The sequence below is a fragment of the Balaenoptera borealis genome (genome assembly GCF_965194805.1).
Source record: "Balaenoptera borealis genome assembly, chromosome: 10".
Taxonomy (NCBI): Eukaryota; Metazoa; Chordata; class Mammalia; order Artiodactyla; family Balaenopteridae; genus Balaenoptera; species Balaenoptera borealis.
This window is the reverse complement of record NC_138874.1, coordinates 92,425,416-92,451,828: the sequence shown is the minus strand read 5'-3', so window position 1 is coordinate 92,451,828 and position 26,413 is coordinate 92,425,416. Positions and strand designations below refer to the sequence as shown.

At 46.3% G+C, this 26,413-nt stretch overlaps 1 protein-coding gene across 5 annotated transcripts in view; it reads right to left on the bottom strand.

The window, feature by feature from the left end:
* SUFU (SUFU negative regulator of hedgehog signaling) overlaps positions 1-25,029 on the bottom strand; it is a 110,307-nt gene extending 85,278 nt beyond the window's left edge. The window contains exons 1-2 of one of the 5 annotated variants that reach the window (XR_014249263.1): positions 24,628-25,029; positions 20,207-20,341 (exon numbers count right to left, since the gene is read on the bottom strand). Coding sequence is in view for 3 of the 5 variants with exons in the window: in XM_082408398.1 (XP_082264524.1) it covers positions 20,207-20,341; positions 24,628-24,809 (317 nt within the window). In the remaining 2 variants the exon portion in view is untranslated. The remainder of the gene's footprint in view (positions 1-20,206; positions 20,342-24,627) is intronic. The other 4 variants (XR_014249264.1, XM_082408398.1, XM_082408399.1 and 1 more) reach the window with 4 other exon arrangements.
* Between the last annotated feature and the right edge of the window lie 1,384 nt (positions 25,030-26,413).

Sequence of the window (26,413 nt, the reverse complement as noted above, 5' to 3'; positions counted from 1 at the left end):
TGTTATGTATATTTTACTAGAAACAAATGGTTTTGAAAAAGCATGAAACAAAACTTACTATAATGTGTGATCCAAAATATTTGTGTAGACACACACAATGTAAAAATATATAAGAAAAAGGAAGAAAATGCAATAAAATTATTGAATATTATAGTGGCTATCACAATACAATTTTTCTTTTTCAAACTTCTTTGTATTTTCCAAGTTTTCTACCATTTATACCCTCCAGTCTAGACTGTAAACCCCACAAGGGCAGGACTGTGTCTTGTGGCACTACTGTATCTGCCAGTTTAGCCTGCCAGGCTTCTCACAGAACCTGTTGGCTAAGTGTCCATATTGGACACTCATGGTATGACAGGAGAGTCCTGTGGTCAGTGCCCACTTTTTCTGGGGGTGGCCTGGATACTTCCACTGGTATCTGAAGCAAGAAACGCTGTGCCAGCTAAGAATGCCACTGACCTTGTGAAGGTGGTACCTATGAAGTCAGGTCTACAGACTGTGGCTCAGTCTCAAGCTCAGTGCTGGTGTCAGAAGAAAAGGAAGAGGGGACCATTTTCCTCTGGAGACATATGGCACAGGAGGCCAGCCCAGTCCAATTCCAGAATCAAGACTGATGTCACTTCATTCCCTACAAAAGCTCCTGTTGTCCTTCCTCCCCTACCCCCTGGTTCCAGGCTGGCTAGAGAACTGGGTAAACCAGGCCTTTATCCTGGGGCTGGTCTTCCTTTCCAATCAGCCCTCCTCCTTGGGATCAGGCTTAGTTCCCTGCTTTACTGAGTTGGATATTCTCTCCCAGAAGAATGGAGCCTCTAGGTCCCGTCCCAGGGGAATAGACAGGAAAGCTTTTCCTTTGGTGTCCTCCCTCCAAGTGCACACACATATCCCCAGCTGGACCCAGCGATTACAGAAAGAATTGAAACGAAGACCTCCAGTAGCTCTGGGGCTCGGCACAGGAGGCTGCCTATCTCTTCTCCACAAGCTCTCTGCCTCCCAGGGCAACACCAAGCAAGTGCAAGGACCATATATCCAAACTCCAGCACATGCTTGGAGCACCACCTGCCTTTACTATTTGCACCAAGTTTCTTGAGAAGGTCAGTCTGCTCCAAGGCCCTCAGTGTTGGCCCAAGCCCCATGACGCCCTGGGATTGGCCACTACTCTGCCCCTTACACCCATGCAGAGAATAAAGAGCTGCCTGGCAAACAGAGGGCACCACTGGAAACCACTTCACTAGGGAAAACAGAATGTGAGCATTTCCCCATGCATGGCCTCCATCTGCCCCTAGGGGACTCTCTAGGTGAAGAAAGAGGGACAAAAGCCAGAGCCCCGCTTTCTCCAGGGCTCAGCTCCTGAGCTGAGCCCTGGAGAAAGCTCCACCTCCTTACCACACATAGTTTCCCCAAGTAACCTCATAAAATGGTTTGCAGCACCAGGACTGTGTTGAGGATTCCCAAATCTATCCCCAAGCAAAGAACCAAACCCAGACACCGCAAACTCAGTATATACAAATCTGAACTCACTATCTCCCCAAACGTGATCCTTCTCCAGCTTTCTCTAACTGAAGACGAGTACTACTATGGTAGCCTGTATAATGGCTCCCCAAAGATATACACATTCTAATCTGTGGAACCTGTGTATGTTACCTTACATGGCAAAAGGGACTTTGCAGATGTGATTAAGTTAAGGATCTTGAGATGCTAGATGATATCTGGGTGAGCTCAAGGTAACCATACGAGTCCTTAAAAGTGGAAGAGAGAGGCAGAAGAGTAGGTCAAAGAGATGTGACATGAGGACTTGGCCTGCATTGCCAGTTTTGAAACTGGAAGAAGGGGCATGAGCCAAGGAAGGCGTGTAGCCCCTAAAAGCTGGTAAAGGAAATGGAATATAGCCCAGCTGACACCTTGATTTTAGCCCAGTGAGACCCATGTCAGACATCTGACCTCCAGAACTGTAAGATAATAAATGTGGTAATTTGTTACGGCAGCAATAGGAAACTAGTAGAGCCACTAAGCCAGAATCCCAGGAGTCATCCTCCAGCCCTCCCTGTCCTCCTGTGCAGCCACGCTGGCAGTCACTGAGGTCTGAGGACACTTCCTCCTCCCTCCTCAGCAGCTCTCAAATCTGTTCTCTTCTCTCCATCCTCACTGCCACACCATGGGTTGGCCTTTTTTTTTCCTTAAGGTAGAGTCGATGTACAGTATTATGTAAGTTTCAGGTGTACAACATACTGATTTACAATTTCTAAAGGTTATATTTCATCTAAAGTTATTATAATATGTTGGTTATACTCCCTGCATCCTACACTTGGACGGCCAACACCGCTCTTCCTCACTGATCTCCTGCCTCCTGCCCTATTCAGTTCTTCACTCTGATGGTCTCAAAATGGGATATGATGTACCTCTCCCCTGCTAAAAAATCCTCCAACGCCCACCCCCACTCCAAACCTTCAGGGTAAAGTCCAGACTTCTCAACAAGACCACCGGGAACTGGGTCCCTCTCACCTCCTAGGCCTCACAATGAATGAATGACTGGCAGATCCCTGACACACTAATGACTTCCTCACCTCTGAGACTCTGCACAGGTTGTTCCCTTTTTCTCTGCCCTCTGCTCATCTTCAGGGAGGCTCAGGTGTTACCTTCTCTGAGCTGGGTACCTGTGCTGAGTATCTTCGGTTTGCTCTTCTAGGTCCATCCCCACCATGGCAGACAGATCCTGAGGTGGCCCCCACGACCTCTGCCTCCTGTGTTCATGCCTTTGTGGAATCCCCGCCCTCCATTTTTTTTTTAAGTATTTATTTATTTATTTCGCTGCACCAGTCTTAGTCGTGGCACGCGGGATCTTCGTTGCAGTGTGCGGGATCTTTAATTGCGGCATGTGGGATCTAGTTCCCTGGCCAGGGATCAAACCCAGGCCCCGTGCATTGGGAGCGCGGGGTCTTAACTGCTGGACCACCAGGGGAGTCCCGGAATCCCCCCTCCTTGAATGCGGGTAGAACCTGGGACTTGCTTTTAACCAACAGAACGTGGCTAGGTGACAGAATATCACTCTCATGATTATGTTACATTATGTAAGACCATGTCTTGCTAGCAGTTGCTATCACCATTGCTGGCTCTGAAGAACTTTCCAGGACTCTTGCAAGGAAAGAAATTCTGCCAATAACCTGAGGGAGTTTGGAAGTACTAAATACTTCCCCAGTGGAGCCTCAGATGAGAACACAGCCCAGCTGACACTAATTGCAGCCTTGTGAGACCCTAAGCAGAACACTCAGCTAAGCTACACCTGGACCCCTGACCCAGAGGAGATGTGAGATTATGTGTGCTGTTTTGAGCTACTAAATTTGTGGTAATTTGTATTGCAGCAATAGAAAACCAACACACCCACCTTGCTCTCTGCCCTTTAAGGCTGACCTCTGTGGGGCTTCTGAGCCTTCTGGCTTCCACTTGGGTTCAGCCAGTGGAAGCCCTAAAGGAAATCTGAGGGAGGGAGGAGAGAGAGACCAGGGCTCCCTCCCTTTGAGACTACCTAAGGCTGGCCATGCTCCTTGACTGAAGGTTAGTCCTAAAGGTCACTCTGAGGAGGGACACTCTACACAACTCTTTCCTTCTAGGTTCTCAAATCTCACTCCCTCCTCTGGTCCCTTCAGCGCTAGGAGAGCAGCAGCCAAGCCAACCACCAGCCCTGCATTACTGCACTATCCTCTATGGTGCCCTTCCTTTATAAACAAACCCTCCCCCAGTTATCCTACCTTGAAGGTACCAAACTCTTTCTTGTTGAGACCCTGACCAATATAGGGCACCTACCACTCTTCCTTACTCCTGTGCAAACCACCATCACAGGACCCTCCTTGCTGTACTGTAACTGCCTTCCTAGCTCTCCCATTAGGACTGGATTTGCCTCTTTTTGCACCACCAGTGACTGGCAAAGAAGTGCTCAGTGAAGGCTTGCTGAACAAGGGAACAGAGTGAGACTAAAATATTTACTAACTAGACTAAATCTGAGAAAAGAGGCAAAGTTTTACAAGATTTAGAATACTGGGCAAGGGATAAGGGGGCAAATGCCAGCCCAAGGTTATGAGCTGAAGGGCTTAGGCAGAGTGGTGAGCCGGCCCAGCAATGCAGGGAAGCTGGGAAGTGAGGAAGGGAGACACAAGAGATTCTTAGTCTTGGGCTCTTGGGCTCTTTGAACTCTCTGGAGGTCCCAGGGTGGACTTAGGGCAGCAATTGCATAAAATTGTACTACCCTAGGGTCCTAATAAGATGCTAGAGAAGAGTCCAGTGACATAGGCAAGCATACGGGCAGTGGAGGTCACCTGAGCTGACACAAAGCCCAGCTCCACCACTTTCTAGCTGACCCTTGGGCAAGTTAATTTCCATGTGCCCTGGAGTCTCCTCACCTATTAAACTGGGTGAAGAATATTTGCTTCATAGGGCAGTTGGGAGGCTTTTAATGGATGGCACAGTGTCCAGCACCAGCAAGTACCCAAACAGAGAAGCCAGTATTCATCCTTCCCTTGCTTAGTGCTCAGTAGAAGCAGTCCTGCTCATCATTTCTCCCTGAGAACAACAGCAGATGCCTCTAGCTTCCCTACCCTCTAGACTCTGCAGCTTAATCAGCCCCGTCCTTCAAGAGCTGCCTGGATCTTCCAGCTTTGCCCAAGTTCCTGACCTTGGATCCCTCAAACCAGGCCCAAGATTCTTCCTGACTGCTTCCATGCTTTGAGTGACAGCCAATACAACAGAATTCAGTAAACAATTACAAAATAAACATTTGCAAAGATTATGTTTTTATTTTGAACAATTCACAATTACTGATACTTCATGAGCTGTTTTGAAATGGTGTTTGGTGACTACACAAGTACTATTCGAGGTAATAAAACTTAGTAAAACTCTTTTCCAGTATGTTTATATGGTAATATTCTGATAGTTAAGATTTTTAAAACACTTCCAGCTATATTAATTTTGCACAATCTTAAAGGAAGGGAAAAAAAGAAAGAAAGAAAGAGAGAGAAAAACCACATCAGTTGAGACTCTGCACCCTCACACCGAGCTGGGATTCTGATAAGGCTACAATGCAGGGCAGGCACCTTTGAGTTGTAACTCTGAGTAGCAGATACTCTTTCTACTACAACCAGACTCGTGGAATGCATTTGCCTGCTCAAGTAGATGTTTCCTGAGATCCCTTGCTGGGAGCCAAGTACCATGTTCCCACAGCATTCCTCAAGTTTAAAAACAGTAGCTCCCAGGACGGATTTAGCTGAGAACCCAGCTAAACAAACTACCTGGCTCCCAACACTTAGGGTGGCTTAACTCTATCCTGGGGTTTCAGTGAGCAAAGAGCTTCCCAGACTGAGAACTGAATCTAAGAAAAGCACCAAGCCAAGAGCAGCAGACCCTTTCTCTGCAGAATGGTGAAAGCTGACCACCCTCCCCTACTGGAGACCGACTGTACCTTCTTTCCTCTACTCCCATCCACCACCAAAGAACCCAAAGGTCAGTCCCCAGAGGGATTCCAAGCGCGCCCCGTGCTCTATAGGAATTCTGGGCCAAGGAAGAGCCTGGTGCTTGAGTTTCTTGGCATCACTATGACAGCCCCCACTCTTGGCTTTGGGCTAAAGCAGCATCTAATCAAAGATCTTTTTTTAAAAAATGAAAAAAGACAGGCTAGGCCAATGGCGGCAAGATCACAGTCTGATTTGGGAAGCGAGGTGCCGTCTGCACACAGGTGTACAGCCTGGGGGCTTCTTACAGACCCAAGAGCCAGGGCGTTCTGCCCAAGGACTTTCTGTCCACCCACTAGCCTCCAGGACTCTGGGAAGTCGGCCACCCCAGATCGAGACACCTGAAAGAGGGTAACGGGAAGAAACAAATCTTTTTCAGCATCTCAGTTCCCCAAGAGCAAGGATTGTACTTATTGTGTGTTCTGTACATGGGCACATCATGTCACAGCTGAGCAAATGCTAAATGATAATAATATTCCCATTTCTGTCCAAAGAGATAATCAGGCTGAGACGTTCAATGACAAACAAGATAAGACAGTATTAAAAAGCAATGAGCTTTCCTCTTAGTCACTGCCAAAGTTAGACTCAAATATCTTAATGGTATTTCCTTTGAGCCACTTTGCTGTTTCCTTTTTAGGGAAATAAAACCATCACTCAACTCTGTACTCTTGCCTTCACACCAGTGTTGAGTTCCCAAATTACCAGAAAAGTTTCCTAAAACCCCACTCCTGCCCCCATAATATCATCCCTTTGCTTCCCTCATCAGTCAACAGATAACAGATAATTTGTTGAATGTCACGTTCTTTGTATTGTCTTCAAACTCTCCAACCTCATCTTGCTCCGCTGTCCTCTTCTTACCAAGCCCCAAGCATATTGGCCTTCTTTCTGTTCCTTGAACAACTCAAGGTCCTTCCTACCTCAGGGCCTCTGAACTAACAATTTTCACTGCCTACAATCTTCACACGGTTGGGTGACCAGAGCACTGTACAACTCCAGGGAGCGCAAATTGCACTGAATAATATGAACGGTGCCCCTAGAGTTGCAAGATGTGACAGCCCTGGCTGCTACTTTGTCATTGAAGTCTCAGTTCAAATGTGTCTTCAAGGAAGCCATCACTGATTACCTGCTAAATGCAACCTCTCCACCCACCTCAACCCCTACTTCTACCTGGGTTATCTGCAGCACATCATCTCTGCTTTATTTTCAACACGGCACCTGCACTATCTAAAACTGTACTTATTTTTACATGTTTTTCCTATTAAAATGTAAAATCAATGAAAACAGAAATCTTGCCTGTCTTGCTCCCATGATAGCCCCAGCATTTAAAAGGTAATGTGCACTAAACACTTCAGGAAATCAATTAAGGGCTTATCATATACCAAGCACCGTGCTAGGTGCTGGGGGTTCTCCCCCACCCCGATAAAGCAAGCTTCCGACATTTTTACCAAAATCACACACCTCCTCCCAGAGAAAGGCTCTGACTCCTATGAAAATGCCCATGGAGTATCAACCCTATTACAAGTACATGGGTCCAAACTGAAGAAATCCCCGAGTGAGCTAAACGCTCAGACTTGGTGCTGGGCCAGGAGAATTCTTTGCCTCTGCTGTGAGAATGCTTTCCCAACAGCCAGAGAAATCCCAAAGCAAGGTTTTTTTGGTTTTTCATTTATTCATTCCTTCAACAAATATTTGTTGATGCACCGGGGAAACAATGCATAAAGCTGGTATACATCCTTTCCCTAAGGGAGCTTACATTCTATTGGGAAGGAGGGCAGACAGACAACAAACAAGCCAACTAAGTAAAATAAGGTAAATGGTCATAAGTGCTTTAAAGAAAAATTAAGCAGGTGATAGTGCTTCATGGAGGGGGGTTCAGGGTTCCCATTCTAAATAAGGAGGTCGGGTAAGGTCTCACTAAAAGGTGATATTTGAGGAAAGACCTAAGGAGGTGAGGGAGTAAGGCATGAAGCTATCTGAGAATAGAGCTTTCTAGACATGGGGAGAGCAGGTGCAAAGGCCCTGAGGCAGGAGACTGCCTGGCACTTTGGAGGAACAGCAGCAGACTAGAGTGGGTGGAGCACAGTGAGGAAGGAGAGCAGCAGGGGATGAGGTGGATCAAAGAATCTTGGCAGCAATGGCCTTTGGCTATTACTAAAGTGAGACTGGAGGCCACTGGATGGCAGAGGAGGGACATGGTGTGGACACTGCCCCCAGCCACAGAGCTGGCATAGAACTAAGGGATCCATATTAGCAACGCTCCTGTAAAGCTCCAACCCCAAGAGCTCCCTGCTCATCTACTGCCTTCCTTCTGGGCCTTTTCTCTGTGCAAAACCCCTGGCTACGGGAATGAAAAATTGCCAGACTGGCTCCAGGAGGGCGGGAATCCAGCATGTCTGCAACCCGATATATTGAAAAAGCTAGAACGGGAAGAAGAAGGGGTTAGGGCAAGCCATGGTGTTGTCTGTCAGATTTCACTGTTTTGTCCTCTAACCAATCAAGCTTTTCAGAAGCATTTAGGAGTCAGATCCATCACAGGGAGAAAGTGCAGCCAGCCAGCTTGTTCCCCTGGGACCGGCAGCCTGGGCCAGGCCCCATTCTCTAGTAGTTACCCCTCCCCACAGGCATGGCTCCTGAGCTCCTAACCTCATGCTGAAAGGCCTGAGATCAGACTAAGGGAAACTGGTGGTCAGAGGCAAGGCTCCAAGCACCTCCAGGCATCACATGGAGGTCAGCACTTGAAAAACAAAAACATCTTGACTGGCCTCATTATGGCAAAGCTGGTTCTATGATGGGGAATCAAGAAGCCTGAGTAACACGGGAGGGAGTAGGAAGGTAAAGGACCTCTGAAGGCCACCAGCTTATACTAACCTGCTAGTTAAGGGCCTGGAGTCCAGTGAACCACATTCCTCTGAGCAGCTGCTATGAACCCATGTTCTCACTTACAAATGGGGAAATGGCCCAACCCCAAACATAGGCCTGGCCTTATCTGTGAGCCTCAGGACTCCTGCTCACAAAGAGCCCCCCACTAGGCCTCAAGGGACAGACTGCAGAAAAGGAGGCAGGGAGGTTCCGTGTGACACCTAAGGTTCTGAGGCTGTAACCAGCCCACCTCCCTGCACTGTTTTTTCCTGCTCAAGGACGCTTCAGCCAGAAGACTGGAGGCTCCATGAAGACCAGGCCAGACCAGGAGTATGCTTTTCATTACTACATACCTCATGCCCAGAACTACCCCAATAATGACTATCTCTGTAATGAGTGAATGGCTGACCCTCCAAACGAAGAAGACAGGCCAGTGATTAACGCTGGATGGGAACCAAGTGTATCCACCCATCACCTGGTAGACCCAGTGCCAGGAAAGGACAGCAGGCCGTCCTTTCTCCTAGATCCACTGATCAGATCCTGCTGCAAACAGAGAGTATTATTATATTATTTGATTCCTATGTATGGCAGAAAGCCTCAAAAGTCCTAAATGGTAGCTCATTTATTTCAGGCAATTACCTGAGAAGGATCTTACCTATCTCTTGGCAATTGTGCTTATACTTGTGAACCTTCTGTATAACTTGGGTACCAGGAACCTGGGGCACTCCGTAAGCCCAGTCTCAGTCTTCTGTATCCACACACCCAAGAAAGGGAGAGACAAGGAGGCCTGTGGTGTTAATTTCCAGGTGACAGTGATCACCAAATCTAATCACTGATCAACTTTCTAAGGGGCAAACAACAACAGGAACAACACACACTCTCAGGACTACCACCACCAGGCACGGCGATTTGCATTAAAAGGATGGAGGTAGTAACTGAGAGGTGGGTGGCCAGCACGGTTGGTACATATACTACCTCAACCGCTCTTCACTTCCGTGAGAAGTCAAGCAGCAAAAGAAATGGATGTAGTTAATGCAACATGACAATGGGTAGGAGCCATCATCCCAAGCAAAAGTGTTGTTTTCAGAATCTGGAAATCCTAGCAGCCGTGGGCCAGCTGAATTTAGAAAATAGCATGAGCCAAGTACTAGGGAAGCCTTGGAAGATGTTAGTCTCAAACTGAGAAACTCACATAAGACAGAAGCCCTGCATACACTGGGCACAGCATCACTCACAATGAACTGTTTACAGAAATCATCATGAGGGCAGACGTAGGATTGCAAACAAAAGGTGATAGGATTATGGATGATTTTTTTTCTTCCTTCTCTAATTTCCAACATGTTTGGTAAAATGGTTCAACTGTCTGTCTTTGTAAATGAAAAAACGTAATTTTATACCTAAAAAGTGACAACAATAATGGATGGAACAGGAAAAGTACAGGCCAGCAAAGTTTTGGACTTTAAAGAGTCTTCTTGATGCTGGTTCAGCTAAAACAGAGTTTGAGGTCTGGCTGGGGCCTCAAGGAGCCTGATGTACTCATTTCTCATCTAAGACAAGATTAAGCTTGCCAGGGTCTGCTGTTGGACAAGTTTGCACACCAGTCTTTGTAGTGTCTGTACTGGAGGGCGTATCAATCTTGAACCTTGGGATTGAAGTTGTAGGCTACCAGCCTACCCAGTACCAGCTACAGACTTTACGAAAGACACCATCACTAGGGAAAAGAAGGTACAGAACACACGGGCCAGCCCCAGTTAAAACCCACTGAGATGGAGGGATTCAGACGTGGACCCCGTACCTACTCAGGGGAACTAACTCACTTAATGAGAAGTGACCAAAAGGAAAATATGCCAGAAAACACTGTCTGAACCCATGATGTAAGAAAAAGGGGTTTTGTGTTCAGGGGGTAGAATGGGGAGGGGGAGGAGGTGATAGAACAAAAACAAAGATATATCACTGGAGAAGAGATACAGATGTCAGATAAGCATATGAAAAGATGCTCAACATCATGCGTCACTGGGGAATTGCAAATTAATACAACAATGCGATATCACTCCACCTGTTAGAATGGCTAAAATCCAAAAAACTGACAATACCAAATGCTGGTGAGGACACAGAATAAGAGAAATTCTTACTCATTGCTGATGGGAATGCAAAATGGTACAGCCACTTTGGAAGACCGTTTGGTAGTTTCTTACAAAGCTAAACATAGTCTTACCATGTGATCCAGCAATTTTACCCAAATGAGTTGAAAACTTATGTCCACAGAAAACCCACATATGAATGTTTATGGCAGCTTTATTCAAAATCGCCAAAAGCTGGAAGCAATCAAGATATCCTTCAATAAGTGAATGGATAAACTATGGTATATACACACAATGGAATATTGTTCAGTGATAAAAGAAATAAGCTATCAAGCCACAAAAAGACATGGAGGAACCTTAAATGCATATTGCTTAGCGAAAGAAGTCAACCTGAAAAGGCTATATACTGTATGATTCCAAATACATGACATTTCAGAAAAGGCAAAACTAAAGAGACAGTAAAACAATCAGTGGTTGCCAAGGGTCTGGGAGGAGGGAAGAAAGGATAAAAAGCACAGGGCATTTTTAGGGCAGTGAAACTATTCTGTATGATACTCTAATGGTGGATACAGGACATGTATTTGTCAAAACACACAGAACTATATAACAAAAAGAGTGAACCATAATGTAAACTAGAAGGCATTAGCTAGTAATAATGTACCATACTGGATCATCAATTGTAACAAATATACCACTAATGCAAGGGAATTAGTAACAAGGGAAACTATAAGCAGAGGAGAGAAAGGGTATATTAGAACTCTTTGGGCTATCTGTTCAATTTTCTATAAACCTAAAACTGCTCTAAAATATAAGGCCTATTAATTTTAAAAAACCATTACAGTAAGTCCCCTACATACGAACCTTCAAGTTGCGAACTTTCTAAGATGCGAACGTGCATTTGCATGTGTGATCACGTAAGTTAGTTCACGTGTCTGGTGTTATCTGTAAAAGTTTGGTACCTAGGCTAACTTTGTTGGACTTACGAACAAATTGGACTTATGAATGTGCTCTCGGAGTGGAACTCGTTCATATGTAGGGGACTTACTGTACAGGAATTAAAATGTTTTAAAAAATGATATGACAATCTGCATTGATATAAGGACAGAGGAAAAATATATCCTCTGCTGGTTATGTCACTCTGCAGGGTGACAAGACAACTTTATTTCAGAACAAAAATCCTTCCCATGTTGGCCCTACAGACACCTCAGCTAGAAGGTATGGGTACTCCCAGCTTTGAAGTGTTCCTCATTTCTATACTTCCTCCCCAGAGAGAATGATCAGATAGTCCACACATTCTGGGCAACATATGCTCTGGGTTGTGGGAATGCTGGGCACATTCTTGACCACACAGGAAGCATGACCATGTGAACTTGACATCCAAGCCAGAAGCACCACCTTTGTGCTCTTAAGAGCAGACTTTCCTGGCAACTTCCTAAAAATGACCACAGTAAGGCTGCAGAAGCCTTGACTTGAATTTGACACAGGATCCTATCACCTACCCTCTTGCTGTTACCCGACAGAACTCTTTCTTCTCTACAAAGTTGCTTCAACACCCAGCTCAACGTTTCCCCTACAAAGCTCTTCCTGCTTAACTATTCACACTCCAATAATCCAAGATACCTCTGAACTGAGGCACACGATAGTAATAGAGGTCCAAGGGGGGACCTTCCTCACACGCCCACACAGGTAGAGGAAGGGAAGGGTGAGGACTGCTGGAGCCAGATTGCCCAGGTTGATAGCCCAGCTCCAGCATTCCCTGGCTGGGTGATTATTTCCTTAACATCTCTGTGCCTCAGTTTCCTTGTAAAATAAGATTAATAATATCTACCCCATGGAGCTGTTGTAAGGATGAAATGAATTTATATAAAACACTTAGAGGGCTTCCCTGGTGGCGCAGTGGTTGAGAATCTGCCTGCCAATGCAGGGGACACGGGTTCGAGCCCTGGTCCGCGAAGATCCCACATGCCGTGGAGCAACTGGGCCCGTGAGCCACAACTACTGAGCCTGCGCGTCTGGAGCCTGTGCTCCGCAACAAGAGAGGCCGCGATGGTGAGAGGCCTGTGCACTGCGATGAAGAGTGGCCCCCCCCTCGCCGCAACTAGAGAAAGCCCTCGCACAGAAACGAAGACCCAACACAGCCAAAAATAAATTAATTAATTATTTTTTTTAAAAAAACAAACACTTAGAATAGTGCCTTGCACACAGTAAGAGCTACAAGTAGTTTGCAAGTATTATTACATGTTTTAATGAAGCACTGAGGACCACAGGGTGAGGGGAGACAGCCACAAAGTCACAGAAGTCAGGCAAAGCCTAAAGTTGCTTCCAGCCCCAATCTTCACTGTCGCCTTCTTTCCCAGGGACTCTGCCATCTCTTATCACGCAGATCTTGGGTTTTTTCAAGGACAGAAGCTCGGTATGACTTCTCACTGTCCCCCACCCAAACACATCACCTTCTCCAGTGTTCTGCCTGTACTGGGACTCAATATAGCTCTGCTGGTGGCGTGTGCCGCGCAGCCTGGTGCTCTGTGGAGAGCTCGGCAGCAGGTCAGCGAGCTTTGAAAGTATGTGCAGGGGTGAGGAGACCATTCCCATGGGGCTCAGGTCAGAGAGCACAAGACCTCTCCACACACTTCTTAGGACCAGACATCAGAACGGAGCTACTGAAACAGGAAACGTAGTTGACTGGGAGACCTCAAAGGCAGGACAGAGGAATGAATTTAGGAGCCAAAGGCCAAAGTCCTGAGTCAGGACCTCTGAGTCAGAATGCTGGGCAAAGGAGATGCTGGCAAACCCAGACCCAGAACACGGCAGGTGTGAGGACGAGCATGCATGGGAAAAGTTGTGGCGTGAAAGATGGGAGTCTAAAAGGGTGGGCTGGCAGGGAAGAATCCTGGGGCTGAGAGACCTGATCACATCAAACCCATAAAGGCTTCCAAGTTTCTGCCTCTCTCTGCAGGAAGAGGAGGAACTCTCCCAATGCTGACAGCCTGGCAGTCACTCCTGAATAATCAGGCCTCTCAGACTTTTAAGTCAGTTTGACTGGGCCAGCTCAAGGAATCTCTTCCCAACTGCCCCCTTACTGCTGAAGGACTCCTTGAATCGGAGAATTTAGCATCTCTACACCATGAAGGAACAGAGAATCCATGCTGCAAATGAAATGCTTTACAAAGGATGAAGCCACACACCCACACAGATCTGCTAGGAACCCCACAATGCCTCAGGTCTTCCTGTGGTTACAAAAGAAAAGGAATTCTCAACATTTCAAAATTCAGAGATCTGGGGTCTGAAATCCAGCCCAGAGTGGTGGTTTCAGCCTCAGGGGGAGCTCTATCCCCACTGCTGTCCCTTATTCCCACCCCAGGCCAAGACCAAGGGCGCCCCACTCTTTCTAGGTAGGCCAGGTCCCCTGCCCTTAGCAGAGAGCACCACCATTTCACACAATCATCCTGAAACTAAACACCTCTGAGATGAAAGACAGAGGGAGGGACCAAAGCTTCAGGGAGGCCTGTCTTCCAGTGAACCTACAAAGCTCTTCCTCGGTCTGCTGTGCCCAGCTAGGGGGAGGGCTGGGACCTGCCATCTATGGGTGGCTTAGAGAGGAATTCCACTTGTCAATCTCCGGAGAACTTTGGAAAGAAAGCAAAGGCCAACTAGAGGAGAGACCACACTCCCAGACAGGTGTGTTATGGCAAAGGCAGAATCTCCACTGGAAACCCCAGGGAATGAAACGGCATGTTAAAAAGTTCCTGCCAACCAAGCTTTGAGGAAGGCAAATTAGCATTTCCCAACTGCAGGGGACCAAGGCCACACAAAACAACAAGTGGAAAAGTTAATCTGTATCCAGTGTTTTAATAAATAACTCATTCAGTGCAGAGCCCAGATGGGAGAAACCCAAAGGGAAAAAGAGGTTATCCACCAGCCCGGTAGAGGCAGCCATGGGGAGCCAGTCAGCAGCAGTTCCACGCCCCAAGGGGGCAAGAACAACTCTACGCTCCATGGACATACCTGCCAAGAGGCCAGCGTTTGTGGGGCAGAGCCCAGATCGACCATGGAGGTAGAGTTGAGGTGTGGGCTCTACCCTGTGGAGCTGCCAGCCTGCAGGCCAACACCACACAAAGGCTGTCTTTGGAACCAGCCCGGTGCACACAGCAGATGACCTGCGCAGTGGAATCCCACCAGGGAAGTCTGCCTGAGATCACAAACACACTCTGCAACTAGCCAGCCTCCTGTGCCTTGGTTAGGCCCCCTGTAGTTTGGGTCTAGCCAGGGCTGCTGGCAGGACCGGGGACAGCCAGAAATCCTGACGGAGAGTGGTGCTGAAGCCCCCCTCTTCCACAGCTCTGCAAACCCGCACATTCCAGTCCACAGCTGCCTGGCCACAAAGGGAAGGGCCAGAGCTGAAGTCTTCCGACAAGCACTTGGCAGCTGAAGCTCAGCTGTCTCACACCTCCCAAGCTGGGGGGAAGAGCACCAGGACAGTCTCTGCTGCTGAAGTCAGTTGGCGGTGGCCTTAGGGTTCCTAGAAAAGCACGCTGATCTCCCGTGTGGCTGCCCCGAACTGCAACTTGTTCCATCTCTCCAACTTTAGAAACAGCCTCTTAAGAACCTTTAATCCAAACAAGTGCTCTCTTGTCCGATTTCCTTTAGTGACTGTGAATAGGGAAAGAACTTGGATGGAACTGGCCAAACCAGGGCTCATCCAGTCAGCTTACTCTTCTCCCCTCTCCAGGCTACCAGGGTGGGGCTGCTCCCCTTCTGCTCACTGAAGCAAGCCTGCCAGGAGCAAGAAGAAACGCAGGGGACCCCTAGGCTTCTGCCTGTCCCTGTCCTCAACAAGCTGTGAGGATAAAGAAAGATCTTAATGGGAAGAAGTACAGAGCAGGCATTTAATAAATGCTGTTGACTGATTAAAATGGAAAGGCAATACAGAACAGTAGCTAAGAATATAGGCTTTGGGGTCGCTAGTACTGATAGTCAATTTACCACCTGTGCAGTAAGTTCTCTAAGCCTAAATTTCTCTATCTATGAGCAAGAGGTAATAAGAATTCCTTATGTCATAGAATTACTATGAGGATAATATAAAGTGATAATTTTATATAAAGAACTTAGCACTCAGGACAGGAATAAAGACGCAGATGTAGAGAATGGACTTGAGGACACAGGGAGGGGGAAGGGTAAGGTGGGATGAAGTGAGAGAGTGGTATGGACATATATACACTACCAAATGTAAAACAGATAGCTAGTGGGAAGCAGCCGCATAGCACAGGGAGATCAGCTCGGTGGTTTGTGACCACCTAGAGGGATGGGATAGGGAGGGTGGGAAGGAGACACAAGAGGGAGGAAAAATGGGGATATATGTATATGTATAGCTGATTCACTTTGTTACACAGCAGAAACTAACACAACATTGTAAAGCAATTATACTCCAATAAAGATGTTAAAAAAAAAAAGAACTTAGCACTAACCTGCAATATAGTAAAAACTAAAAAGAAAAAGAAAAAGCTTGCTTGTATTATTACCTTAAAGACAAACAATACCCTGTACATTGAAAGAAAGCATAGAACGTTTTATTTTTATTTTTTACACTTTTTAAAAATTGAAGTATAGTTGATTTACATTGTTGTGTTAGTTTCCGGTATACAGCAAAGTGATTCAGTTTTATACATATACGTTCTTTTTTCATATTCTTTTCCACTATGGTTTATTACAGGATATTGAATATAGTTCCCTGTGCTATACAGTAGGACCTTGTTGTTTATCTAGCATAGAACATTTTAGATGTTAGGAGACCCTGCTGCTCTCATTAACTTGCTGCATGGCCTTTGGCAGGCTACTGTACTTTCTAAACTGCACAATTAAGGGAGATGGACTAGATCAGTGTTTCCCATTTGTCTGTGACAAGAAATAATACTGAATCATACTTTAAAAAAAATTCCCTTCTCAACTGTCTTTCAATTATTTTAATCATAGCTAGGGCCAGGTTCTATATGGTGTTAGCATGTCTTTTTTAATACCTCGCTCGTACTTACTAATCTCTTGAACAAAGAGAAAGCTGGCCTCAGGCTTAGAATCTTCTGTGACAGGCCACTGTATTAAGCTAGAATTTAATAATATAGCTTTGTTATCACTGTGTTTACTTCCATAACTACCTTTAAATTACAGCAAGTGATATTGGTTTCCATATATGGTAGTGATTTAACTTTTAAAAATATATTTATATCAGGGGAGGTTAACTTAAAGAGAACATAAAGTAGGTAATATACTACAAGTGGCAAAGGTTATGAAGGCAGCACTAAAAATTTTGGAAATACTGGGCTAGAAGATTTTGAAAGCTCCTCTCCTTTCCAAAAGTGAATGTTTGTGCCCTAGAGGTGTCAGACTGCAGATCTCACCCCAGCCCCTTCCTACAAGGTTCCTGTCAAACTTCACTTCCTCCCTGGAGCGTCTTCCAATCCAGCAGCCTGACTGTAAGTCACTCGCTCCACTGTGCTCCCAGATCATGTTCTACATCATGGATTGCAGCATTTATTTACCCAGTACTGTAACTATCTCTTTACATTTATCCTCCCTCTACAACATGTGCTCCTTATGACACGAATTTTGTCTTGGCATCTTATCCCCAAGACATCTATTATGGTGCTCTGTGTCCAGTACAAAATAGGACTTCAGCACTTGATAAATGCTGGATAAATGAACCAAGGCTTCTGCCCTTTTTTTCATTGAATGAGAAGTCAAAGGCAGTGTAAGGAGAATGTTGCCAGAGATGCATTTGCCATAATTCCAATTCAACACCTCTTAGCACTTAAGCTGGGTGATAGAACACTCAACTTTCTGACCTCAGTTTCAAGCCCTAAATTATATGAGAATCCATGAATCAGTTTTAAAGAGGGCTCGCCACATGAAATGTTTGGAAAAGCAAACTTTTCTTCAAGAAACTTACCAGGATCGAGAAGAGACCAGTCACACCAGCACAAGGCCAATTACAAAGGTACTTTTGACTTCTGCAACGTAGACCAGAACTGGGTAAATATCCAAGAACATTCCTTCCATGTCCTTCTAGGGGCAGGTTTTAATACCAGAAAATACTAGGCTCAGGTGGTGAGGTGAAAGCCCAAATGGAGGTCTCACTATTGTCATGAATGACATCTGAATATCAAAGTGTTTTATCACATAGAAATGACACACGTATATGAGGGTACTGCTAAACAAAGAAAGGCCCTTTTTCAAATTCAGAGGTTGCCCTTTCTGAAATATGGGACTTCCTCAATTATGTTCTTCATGTCATTTGGGCCTTGGACTCATACCTCATAAGCAGGTAGACTGTAAGAATCTTTAGGCCACATAGAAAACAGTATTCTTTTAACTGGAATAAATCTGTCAACAAAAAGGTACAGGCTAGCTGCACTAAATATCCTCTGCAGGTTCTTATTAAAAATATAAATTAAAGTCCAGCATAGTCCCTCTACTCCCTGCATCTGTTTGCTATTCTATCTCCATTATTAATAATGCAATGCTGGGTCTTGATTCAGGCAAGATTAATTCCCTGTTCCCAAAGCCTTCGGCTGACATTGCAATGGATATGTTTGAAGGCTATAAAGGCAGGCCCAGGAATTGCTCCTGACACGTGATCAGTGAGGAGATGGGGCCTGGGCCTCCAAGCTTAACAAGAGAAAAGAGGAAGTTGGGTTGGGCCTGTGATCAGAGCGGTGGTATAGCCTAGTGGTTAAGAGCTCAGACTCTGACCAGCTCAATTCAATCCTAGCTCTTTTGCAGCCTAGAGGTGTGACTTTAGACAATTCATTTAACCCCTCAAGGGACTCAGTTTCCTCATGTATAAAACAGAGATAACAAAAGAACCTGATAAGATTGTAAAGCATTTGACAGGATGATGAAAGATAGTAAGAACTAAAACAAAGCCAAAGGAAAAAAAAAAAGACTATTATCATCTTCTTCCTCATCATAGCATCATCATCTCCAGAATCAACCTCTTAATGCTGAGGCAAGGTAGGAAGAGCCCTGCTACTCTTTCAGTCTACACACGCTAAGCAGCCACCACCAAGATACCAAAAAGATGGTATAAGAGGCAAAAAAAGAGAGTATGCAAAACAAAAAACAGAAAAGGACATAATAGAAAGAGAAATCATGGACTTCCCTGGTGGCGCAGTGGTTAAGAATCCGCCTGCCAATGGAGGGGACATGGGTTCGAGCCCTGGTCCAGGAAGATCCCACATGCCACAGAGCAACTAAGCCCGTGTGCCACAACTACTGAGCCTGCGCGCCACAACTACTGAGCCTGCATGCCACAACTACTGAGGCCCACGTGCCTAGAGCCCGTGCTCCTCAACAAGAGAAGCCACCACAATGAGAAGTCTGCACACCACAACGAAGAGTAGCCCCCGCTCACTGCAACTAGAGAAAGCCCACACCCAGCAATGAAAACCCAACGCAGCCTTAATTAATTAATTAATTAATTAATTTTTTAAAAAAGAGTACGGACTCTGGAGCCAGACTGCCTGTGTTAGAATCCTGGCTCCACCACTTCCAATCTGTGTGACTTTAAGCAAATTATAGAATCTCTTTGTGTCTCACTTTCCTCAACTGTAAAATGGGGCAAATATTAGTACCTACCAGTATTTTAGGGTTGTGGTGAAAATAAAATTAGTTAATACATATATATATAAAGTGATTAGAAGAGTACCTGTCTCATAATCAATGCTTGCTTAACTGTTAGCTTTTATTATTACTGTTGCTATTTTTTCAACTGACAATGTTTAACTTAATATTAAAATGTATTTAAATTCAGTGATTATAGAGGCAAGTAGGGGAGGCAGGTAGGAATTAGAAGTATTACAGGGCAGCAAATGGAAGAAAGACTAGGATAAAAAATGTACTGCAGGGACTTCCCTGGTGGTGCGGTGGTTAAGAATCCACCTGCCAATGCAGGGGACACAGGTTCAAGCCCTGGTCCGGGGAGATCCCATATGCAGTGGAGCAACTAAGCCTGTGCACCACAACTACTGAGCCCACGAGCCACAACTACTGAAGCCAGCATGCCTAGAGCCCAGGCTCCGCAACAAGAGAAGCCACCGCAATGAGAAGCTCACACTCCGCAACTAAGAGTAGCCCCTGCGTGCTGCAACTAGAGAAAGCCCACGGACAGCAACGAAGACCCAATGCAGCCAGAAATAAATAAATAAATAAATAAATGTACCAAAAAAAAAAAAATGTACTGCAGCTGATCTGAGCACAGATAACTGCAGGTTAAAAGGAAGTAGGTAAGATCGACAGAGGGATAGAGATGGATATAGTCATGATAAAGCAAGTAGAATAAAATGTTAATGGTAGAATCTAGGTTGTGGTACATGAGTGTTCACTGTAAAATTCTTTCAACGTTGTTTCTTGTTTAAAATTTTTCATAATAAGCTAGAGGGGAAAAAAGGAAGTAGACCTAGAGGAATCAACCCAAGATCTGGGTCATAGCTGTGCTGCCTGTCATTTGAGCTCAAACATCAGAAAAAGCTTGGAAAAACCTGATGGTTTTGGAACTCTTGCTCACCAACACTTTCCTGCACCAGATGAGCAGAGCTCAGGTGATGACCTGGACCACCTTGGCACAAGGAGGTACAGGCAGAAGGCAGAAACCCAGATGTTACACGTGAGAAATGCCAATCTCAAGGGACTATGACATTATCACCCCTGCTCAGGAAAACCTCAGAAATAAGGCTCAAGGCTAAGGAATAGGGAGATGGAAGGGCAAGTGTACACACTCACTCATGGACTCTGTTGTCGCCATAGAGATCACTCAGGCCAAAGCTGATGTAGTGCCAGTGCTCGGGGATGTTGGCTGAAGGGCTCCCCACATTCCTGTACATGCTAACGTAGTCCAAGGGGTCTGGGCCACCCAACCTGCAAAAGACAAAACACAGGAGTGTCAGTGTGAGCCTGAAAGCAGACAATGTGAAGCTGAGGGGCTCTGCCTTACAAACCTAAAGGCCCCATCCTAGAGGAACCTGGGGTAAAAGATAACTAAAGGGAGGCCACACAGGTCTTATCTCCAGGATAAGACCAAAGGATGGGCAGCTGGAGGCAGCCCAATTCCATAAGCACAAGAGGCTCCCTTCCCCTATTTCCAACAGGTAGAACCTCCTTCAGAAATAAAACAGACTTATTAATATGTATAAAATGGATAACTAATAAGAACCTGCTGTATAAAAAAATAAATAAAAATTCAAAAATTCAAAAAAAAACAAAAGAAATAAAACAGACTGATTGGTTGACCCTTCGGCTTCCTCCTGTTTCAAATTACCAATCCCAAGTGGGATTGGCAGGGATTATCTCTCTTCCATGGTGCCTATAAACACGCCAAGCTTCAAGGCAAGAAGCGCATCAGTCAATCAATTGGCTTCTGTTGAAAGACCATCCTGATCATCCCCAATGGGCATTGTTACTGGAAGCAGAGGCTCAGCTCCACTCCTGCCTCTTAGACAGCTAATTCCTGAAAGACTATATTGTGCCCTATGTTAATTACAGTTTGTTCTAAACAGACCCAATGCCTCCAGACCCCAGCCCACACCCCCCAGACCAAAGCTGGTCTTTTATCATGCAAGTGACGAAGGCCAAACTTAGGCTAGCTCGGCTCTGCAGAGAACTGCAGCAGGAGCCAGGCTGAGAGCCCTATGAGCTCTTGCATCTGGAAGATGATCCCAGGACACAGCTGCCTCTAAGGTAGAGCTGGAACATTAAATGATTTGGGGCCTCTGAGAACCACATTAGACTTCCCCCATAATTCCAACAGAGAGGCAGTTGAGGAAGAGATTCAGCCATTAGCTCACTCTGAGGATTTAATTCAATAAGGGTTCCCTTTAGTAATTAGTGTTCTTTAAAAAAAAAACCCTGCTTTTCTTCAGAATGGATAGAGAAACTTGGTAGACTTGAGAAACAAGACTAAATGGAAACCATCAGCAGAAGGAAGTCTGCATTTAGCCCACAAACACTGCACTTGAGCTGCCTCGGACATCTGACTGTTCCACAGACTGCAAAAACTTTGTCTGCTCCTGGGACAAGGATGGGGTACACTTTGCATTTGGGATCGTATGCTGAAGGAATGCCAACAACCAAATAAAAGACATGTTACATGTATGTGATCCCAGCAAGCATGCCAGTACCATGCAATTCAAACACTATTTAAAACCAGTAGGTCTGGTTTCACCCTCTTTTGCCAGGATGTTATTTGCCTTTGTAGAAATCCTTATTCTCTGCTAGGAAATGCTAAGTTATTTATAGGACTTGTAAGAAAGTCGCTACAAATAGCTTAGAATCTCAACTGAGTGGATTAGGAAAAGGGACAAATCTCCATGTCTTTCCTTAACTCTGCTTTCACCAACTCATCTGACTAATTCCACAACCAGTTAGATTTAGAAAAGTTTGTCGGGGAAAAGAGGAAAGAAAGGTCGGCTACCCCTGCAAGGACCTCATGATAACTGCAGGACCCTGGAACAGGTGGGAATGATTACAGGCTCCATATCTGCCCATCCTTCAGCCTAGGTCCATCCAGCATCAAGTGGCAAAACTGCGTCCACTCTTCCATGCTCCATCTACCACACCCCTGGCAGCCCTCTTTGTGGCCAAGTCTCCCAGAGGGTATTTCATCAAAGAGAGAGGCTTTACCTTAAAACTCCAGCTGCAGAGAATGACCAAGAGTCAGACAAAATCAGCCTCATCTCTAAGCAGAGTGTTCTGTTATACTCACTCAGAGACCTGATGGGAAGCAGATGAGTACGTGGAAAATACATCTTAGAAAAAGATGTTATCCCAGGACCCAGATCATGCTTCAACTTAAGTCCTTGAACACCTGACTTCATTCACTCCACAGGGAGGTTGCCAGAGTGGAGTGGCCCTAGGGCACTGGTTCTACTTCAGCTCCCTGATCACTCATGTCTCAGCTTTCAACCAGGATGTCCCTGTTGGCTAGGGACCACTAGTCAAAGAGCCACCCTTCTGTCACAAGAAAAAGAATCCCAAGGTACCCTGGGCCACAGCCAAACTGAGGCAGCCTCAGTCAGCCATCCTGCTATGAAAATTGAAGAGGGACTGTGGGATCCCAATTGTGAGGGTTATCAGTAAATTACTTTCAGGATCTTAATTATGCAACCCCCTCCGAATCTTAGAAAGAACCAGTCACTGAGCTGTTCCCTCTCATATACTTCTGCATCTAGGCAGCATTTCTAATTCCACAAAGTGCTATACAATCCTTTTTATTCATCATTAGATGCTGGCCCATCTTTTAAGATAAGTCCTCGCCTGGTTAAGAAACTTGCAACAAGATGAAAAAAGAAAGGTTCCTGGGGGGATGGGTGGAAAATAAAGGGTTCCCAAACCAGTCTTAGTCATTTGCACCTGTTCAATACCTTTTACACACAACTCTATCCTTCATGGCCACTTGGGTGACATAAAAACAGTTGCCCAAGTCTGAGTAGGGATTTCTCCTTATACTCAAATGAGGCCTGAACAAACAGCATGGCAGTGGCAGGTCCCCTTTTTCTCATGACACATCCCAATACAGTCCATCACTATACATATTTAAATATAGTGGTACAATATATTTAAATATGGTGATTAAGTTATCAAGAGCTGCTTTGTACTCAGAAGCTCTCTTCAAAAACTCCTCTCAACCAAAGAACAGTGTGCCTGCCAGAGAGAACTGTACCACTGGCCACACCTCCTCCTAGCTACCAGACAGAGGCAGGCTGCTCTCATGGCTCTCCCTAAGGAGCAGGTGGCTGCTCCCCAGGCCCTTCACACTGTCAGCCTCTTCACATCCTCCCATGGACACAGGGAGCTGGCCTCAGCCCTACACAGCCTAGCTTCTGCCATCTCCAGAAGAAGAAAGAGGTTGTCACAGAGGAAAAAGACTCACTCTTAAAGGGAAAGGTAACCAGCAAAGACATCACTCTATTCACTTCCCCCTTTGAGTGTACCTCCCCTTTGGCCACACCCCAAGCAGCTGCCTGAACAGTCTTTCAGGAGTCAATGAAGGGGCTCATCTAATACAGTGCCTGCACGAATGTGGCTTTGGACAGATTCAATTAATTCTCAGTCAACTTTTGGTCCAGAAAGACCATGAAGAAGAGTCCCTATAACACTTGTTTTGCCAAGAGGGGACAGGAAGAGACAAGTTGCAAAAGAAATGGGAAATTAGAAAAGACCATTCCCTCCCCAGGGGCAGCCCATCTGTACACAGGTCTGATCTTAACAGAGCTACTTGAGCATTACCCTCAGCTTCCCTGAGGAACTGCTGCCTAAATCTGGAAGCTCTGGACCACCAAGCTCCTCTTAACATCTCACTGCAGGATCCTTCGTGTCCAAGTCCCAGGGCTTCATCATTTACTGCAGTCTCCTTCAATTCTGAGCCAAACCATGGATCTCCCTGACCCTGTCTGCCTCTGTTCTAGCCAGTGACCTAAAGCAAAGCAGCTGCGGAGCCAGAAGAAGCTCTGCATGGAGAAACAGAACTGTGCAGAGTAAGCAGAAAGTTTATCAGGAAAAATTGCTCCGCCAAACTTCAAACGCAAAAGCACTGCACTGATATGAACGTCTGAGCTCATCGGGAAGGTATCAAAAAGAGACCTCCTCCTTATCCCTTCACAAGCACAACGCTCACAACTTGCTCCCCTCCTAACCCACAGACCCACACCCGCCACTACCCTGTGCAGTCTCGTGCCCTCTGAGCTCCTCCAGCCGCGCGGCTCCAAAGCCTTCTCAGATGCTCCCCAGGCCCCGCCTCGCCTCCCCCATCCCACTTCAGCCGCCGCCCCCCCCACCCCGGCTTCCCCTCGCCCACTAATGACCCCCTACAGGCGCCCCCTCCTTTCACCACGTTTACAGTTCCTTCTCTCCTATCGTTCCCCCCGCCGCTCCTACCCACACCCCCAATTCACTCTATTCTCCTAATCCCAGTTAACCCTTCATTCCCCTCCTCCCTCGCTAACCCTTCGCTACCCACAGGCTTCTTTAACCCCTTTGTCCCCATTCCTAACTTGAGCCTTAACTTCTTCCCTAGCAGCAGAAAGCCCTTCTTCCAAGTGCTTTAACCATTCTCCTTCCCCCTCCTATTCCCGCACAAATTACTTCGTCCCAGCGCTTTAACCCTTCTCAGCCCGCCCCTGTCCGTCTCCCCGCGGCCCAAGGCATACCAGTACTTGACGATAGCGGTAACCTGGAGCGGGTTCGGCTGGTCTGGGTAAAGGCGGCGGCACTCTCCGTAGATGGCGTGCAGTCCCGGGGGGAAGAGCGAGGCGAAGGCCGGAGGGGCTGTTGGGCCAGGGGCCGGGGGCGCGGTGGGGCCGGGGGCGCCGCTAGGCCGCAACTCCGCCATCGGGGTGCGTAGGGTGCTGGGGGGACCGGGGAGGGCAGACGAGGGGGAGAGCACTGACGCGCCAGCAGGCGAACTCCCTGGGTGCGACTCCCGGAGGCGATGGGGGGGCTGCAGCGAGGTCTAGGCTTCGCGCCTGCGCAAGGCGCACCGTCCGCCCAGGCCGTAGCCGCGGCAGAGACGGCCAGAGGGTGCCTCGGGGGCCGCGGGGCGCTCAGGGGGCGGGGCGCCGGCCTGCCCTATTCCGGCACCCATTGGCTAGTGTCTGTGCCAGTCACAGGTGGGGAAGGCATGAGTTGACAATAGGTCCCGCCTCCCTCTCCCAGGGTTGCGGGGCGGGGGTGTCCCAAAGCTCTTGGACTCCCCCTAGTGTTAGGAGGAACCCAGGTTTAAATAGAGATATTGGGGCATCCTTCTGAGGTGCTAGGGTCCCATGAAAGCACTGGGAAGTGCACCGACAAAGGGCTTGTCACTGTTATGGTGACACGCTGCTAAGAAGGATTTAAACATATATCTGACAGGGACTTCCCAGGTTGCGCAGTGGTTAAGAACCCACTTACTAAGGCAGGGGACACAGGTTTGAGCCCTGGTCCGAGAAGATCCCACATGCCGTGGAGCAATTAAGCCCGTGCGTCACAACTACTGAAGCCTGTTCGCCTGGAGCCCCAGCTGCGCAAGGGAAACCCCCACTCGCCACAAGCGCAACAAAGACCCAGCACAGCCTAAAATAAATAAATATTTTTAAAAACCTTAAAAAAATATGTCTGACAGTGGATTGATTCATGCGTCCATGTAGCGTTAGTTTTAATAGATTATAAATCTAAATGTTTCCTACCGTCTTTGAATATCCATTGACCGTATTGACTGACACTAACACCGCCAAATTCGGGGGTCATATGTTGAAATACCTATTTTGGAGTTCTGTCAGAAAGTAGCAAGACTTAAACTAGGATCAGCTAAATAGACATGGTGATTATTTATTTATTTATTTATTTATTTATTTTTATTGGAGTATAATTGCTTTACAATGTTGTGTTCGTTTCTGCTGTACAGCAAAGTGAATCAGTTATAAGTATACGTATATCCACTCTTTTTTAGATTTCCTTCCCATTTAGGTCACCACAGATCATTGAGCAGGGTTCCCTGTGATAAACAATTGGTTCTCATTAGTTATCTATTTTATACATAGTAGTGTATATATGTCGATCCCAATCTCCCAATTCGTCCCACCCTCCTCTTCCCCCTCTTGGTAACCATAAGTTTGTTCTCTACATCTGTGACTCTATTTCTCCTTTGCCTGTAAGTTCATCTGTACCATTTTTCTAGATTCCACATATAAGCGATATTATATGATATTTGTTTTTCTCTTTCTGACTTACTTCACTCTGTAGGGACTTGGTGATTATTTAATACATGGTTCAAATGACATGGTTAAGATGACAATCTCTTTTTTGTTCTGTTTTAAGCAGAGGTATGCAGGTTGCCTTGAGGAACACCAATATTCATTATCTACTATGAACCTGCCCCTCTCCATTACCTTTGACTCTCTGTAACTGGGAAATTTTTTAATTCCTAAGGCACCGGGTTGGGAATTATTTTCCTGCCTA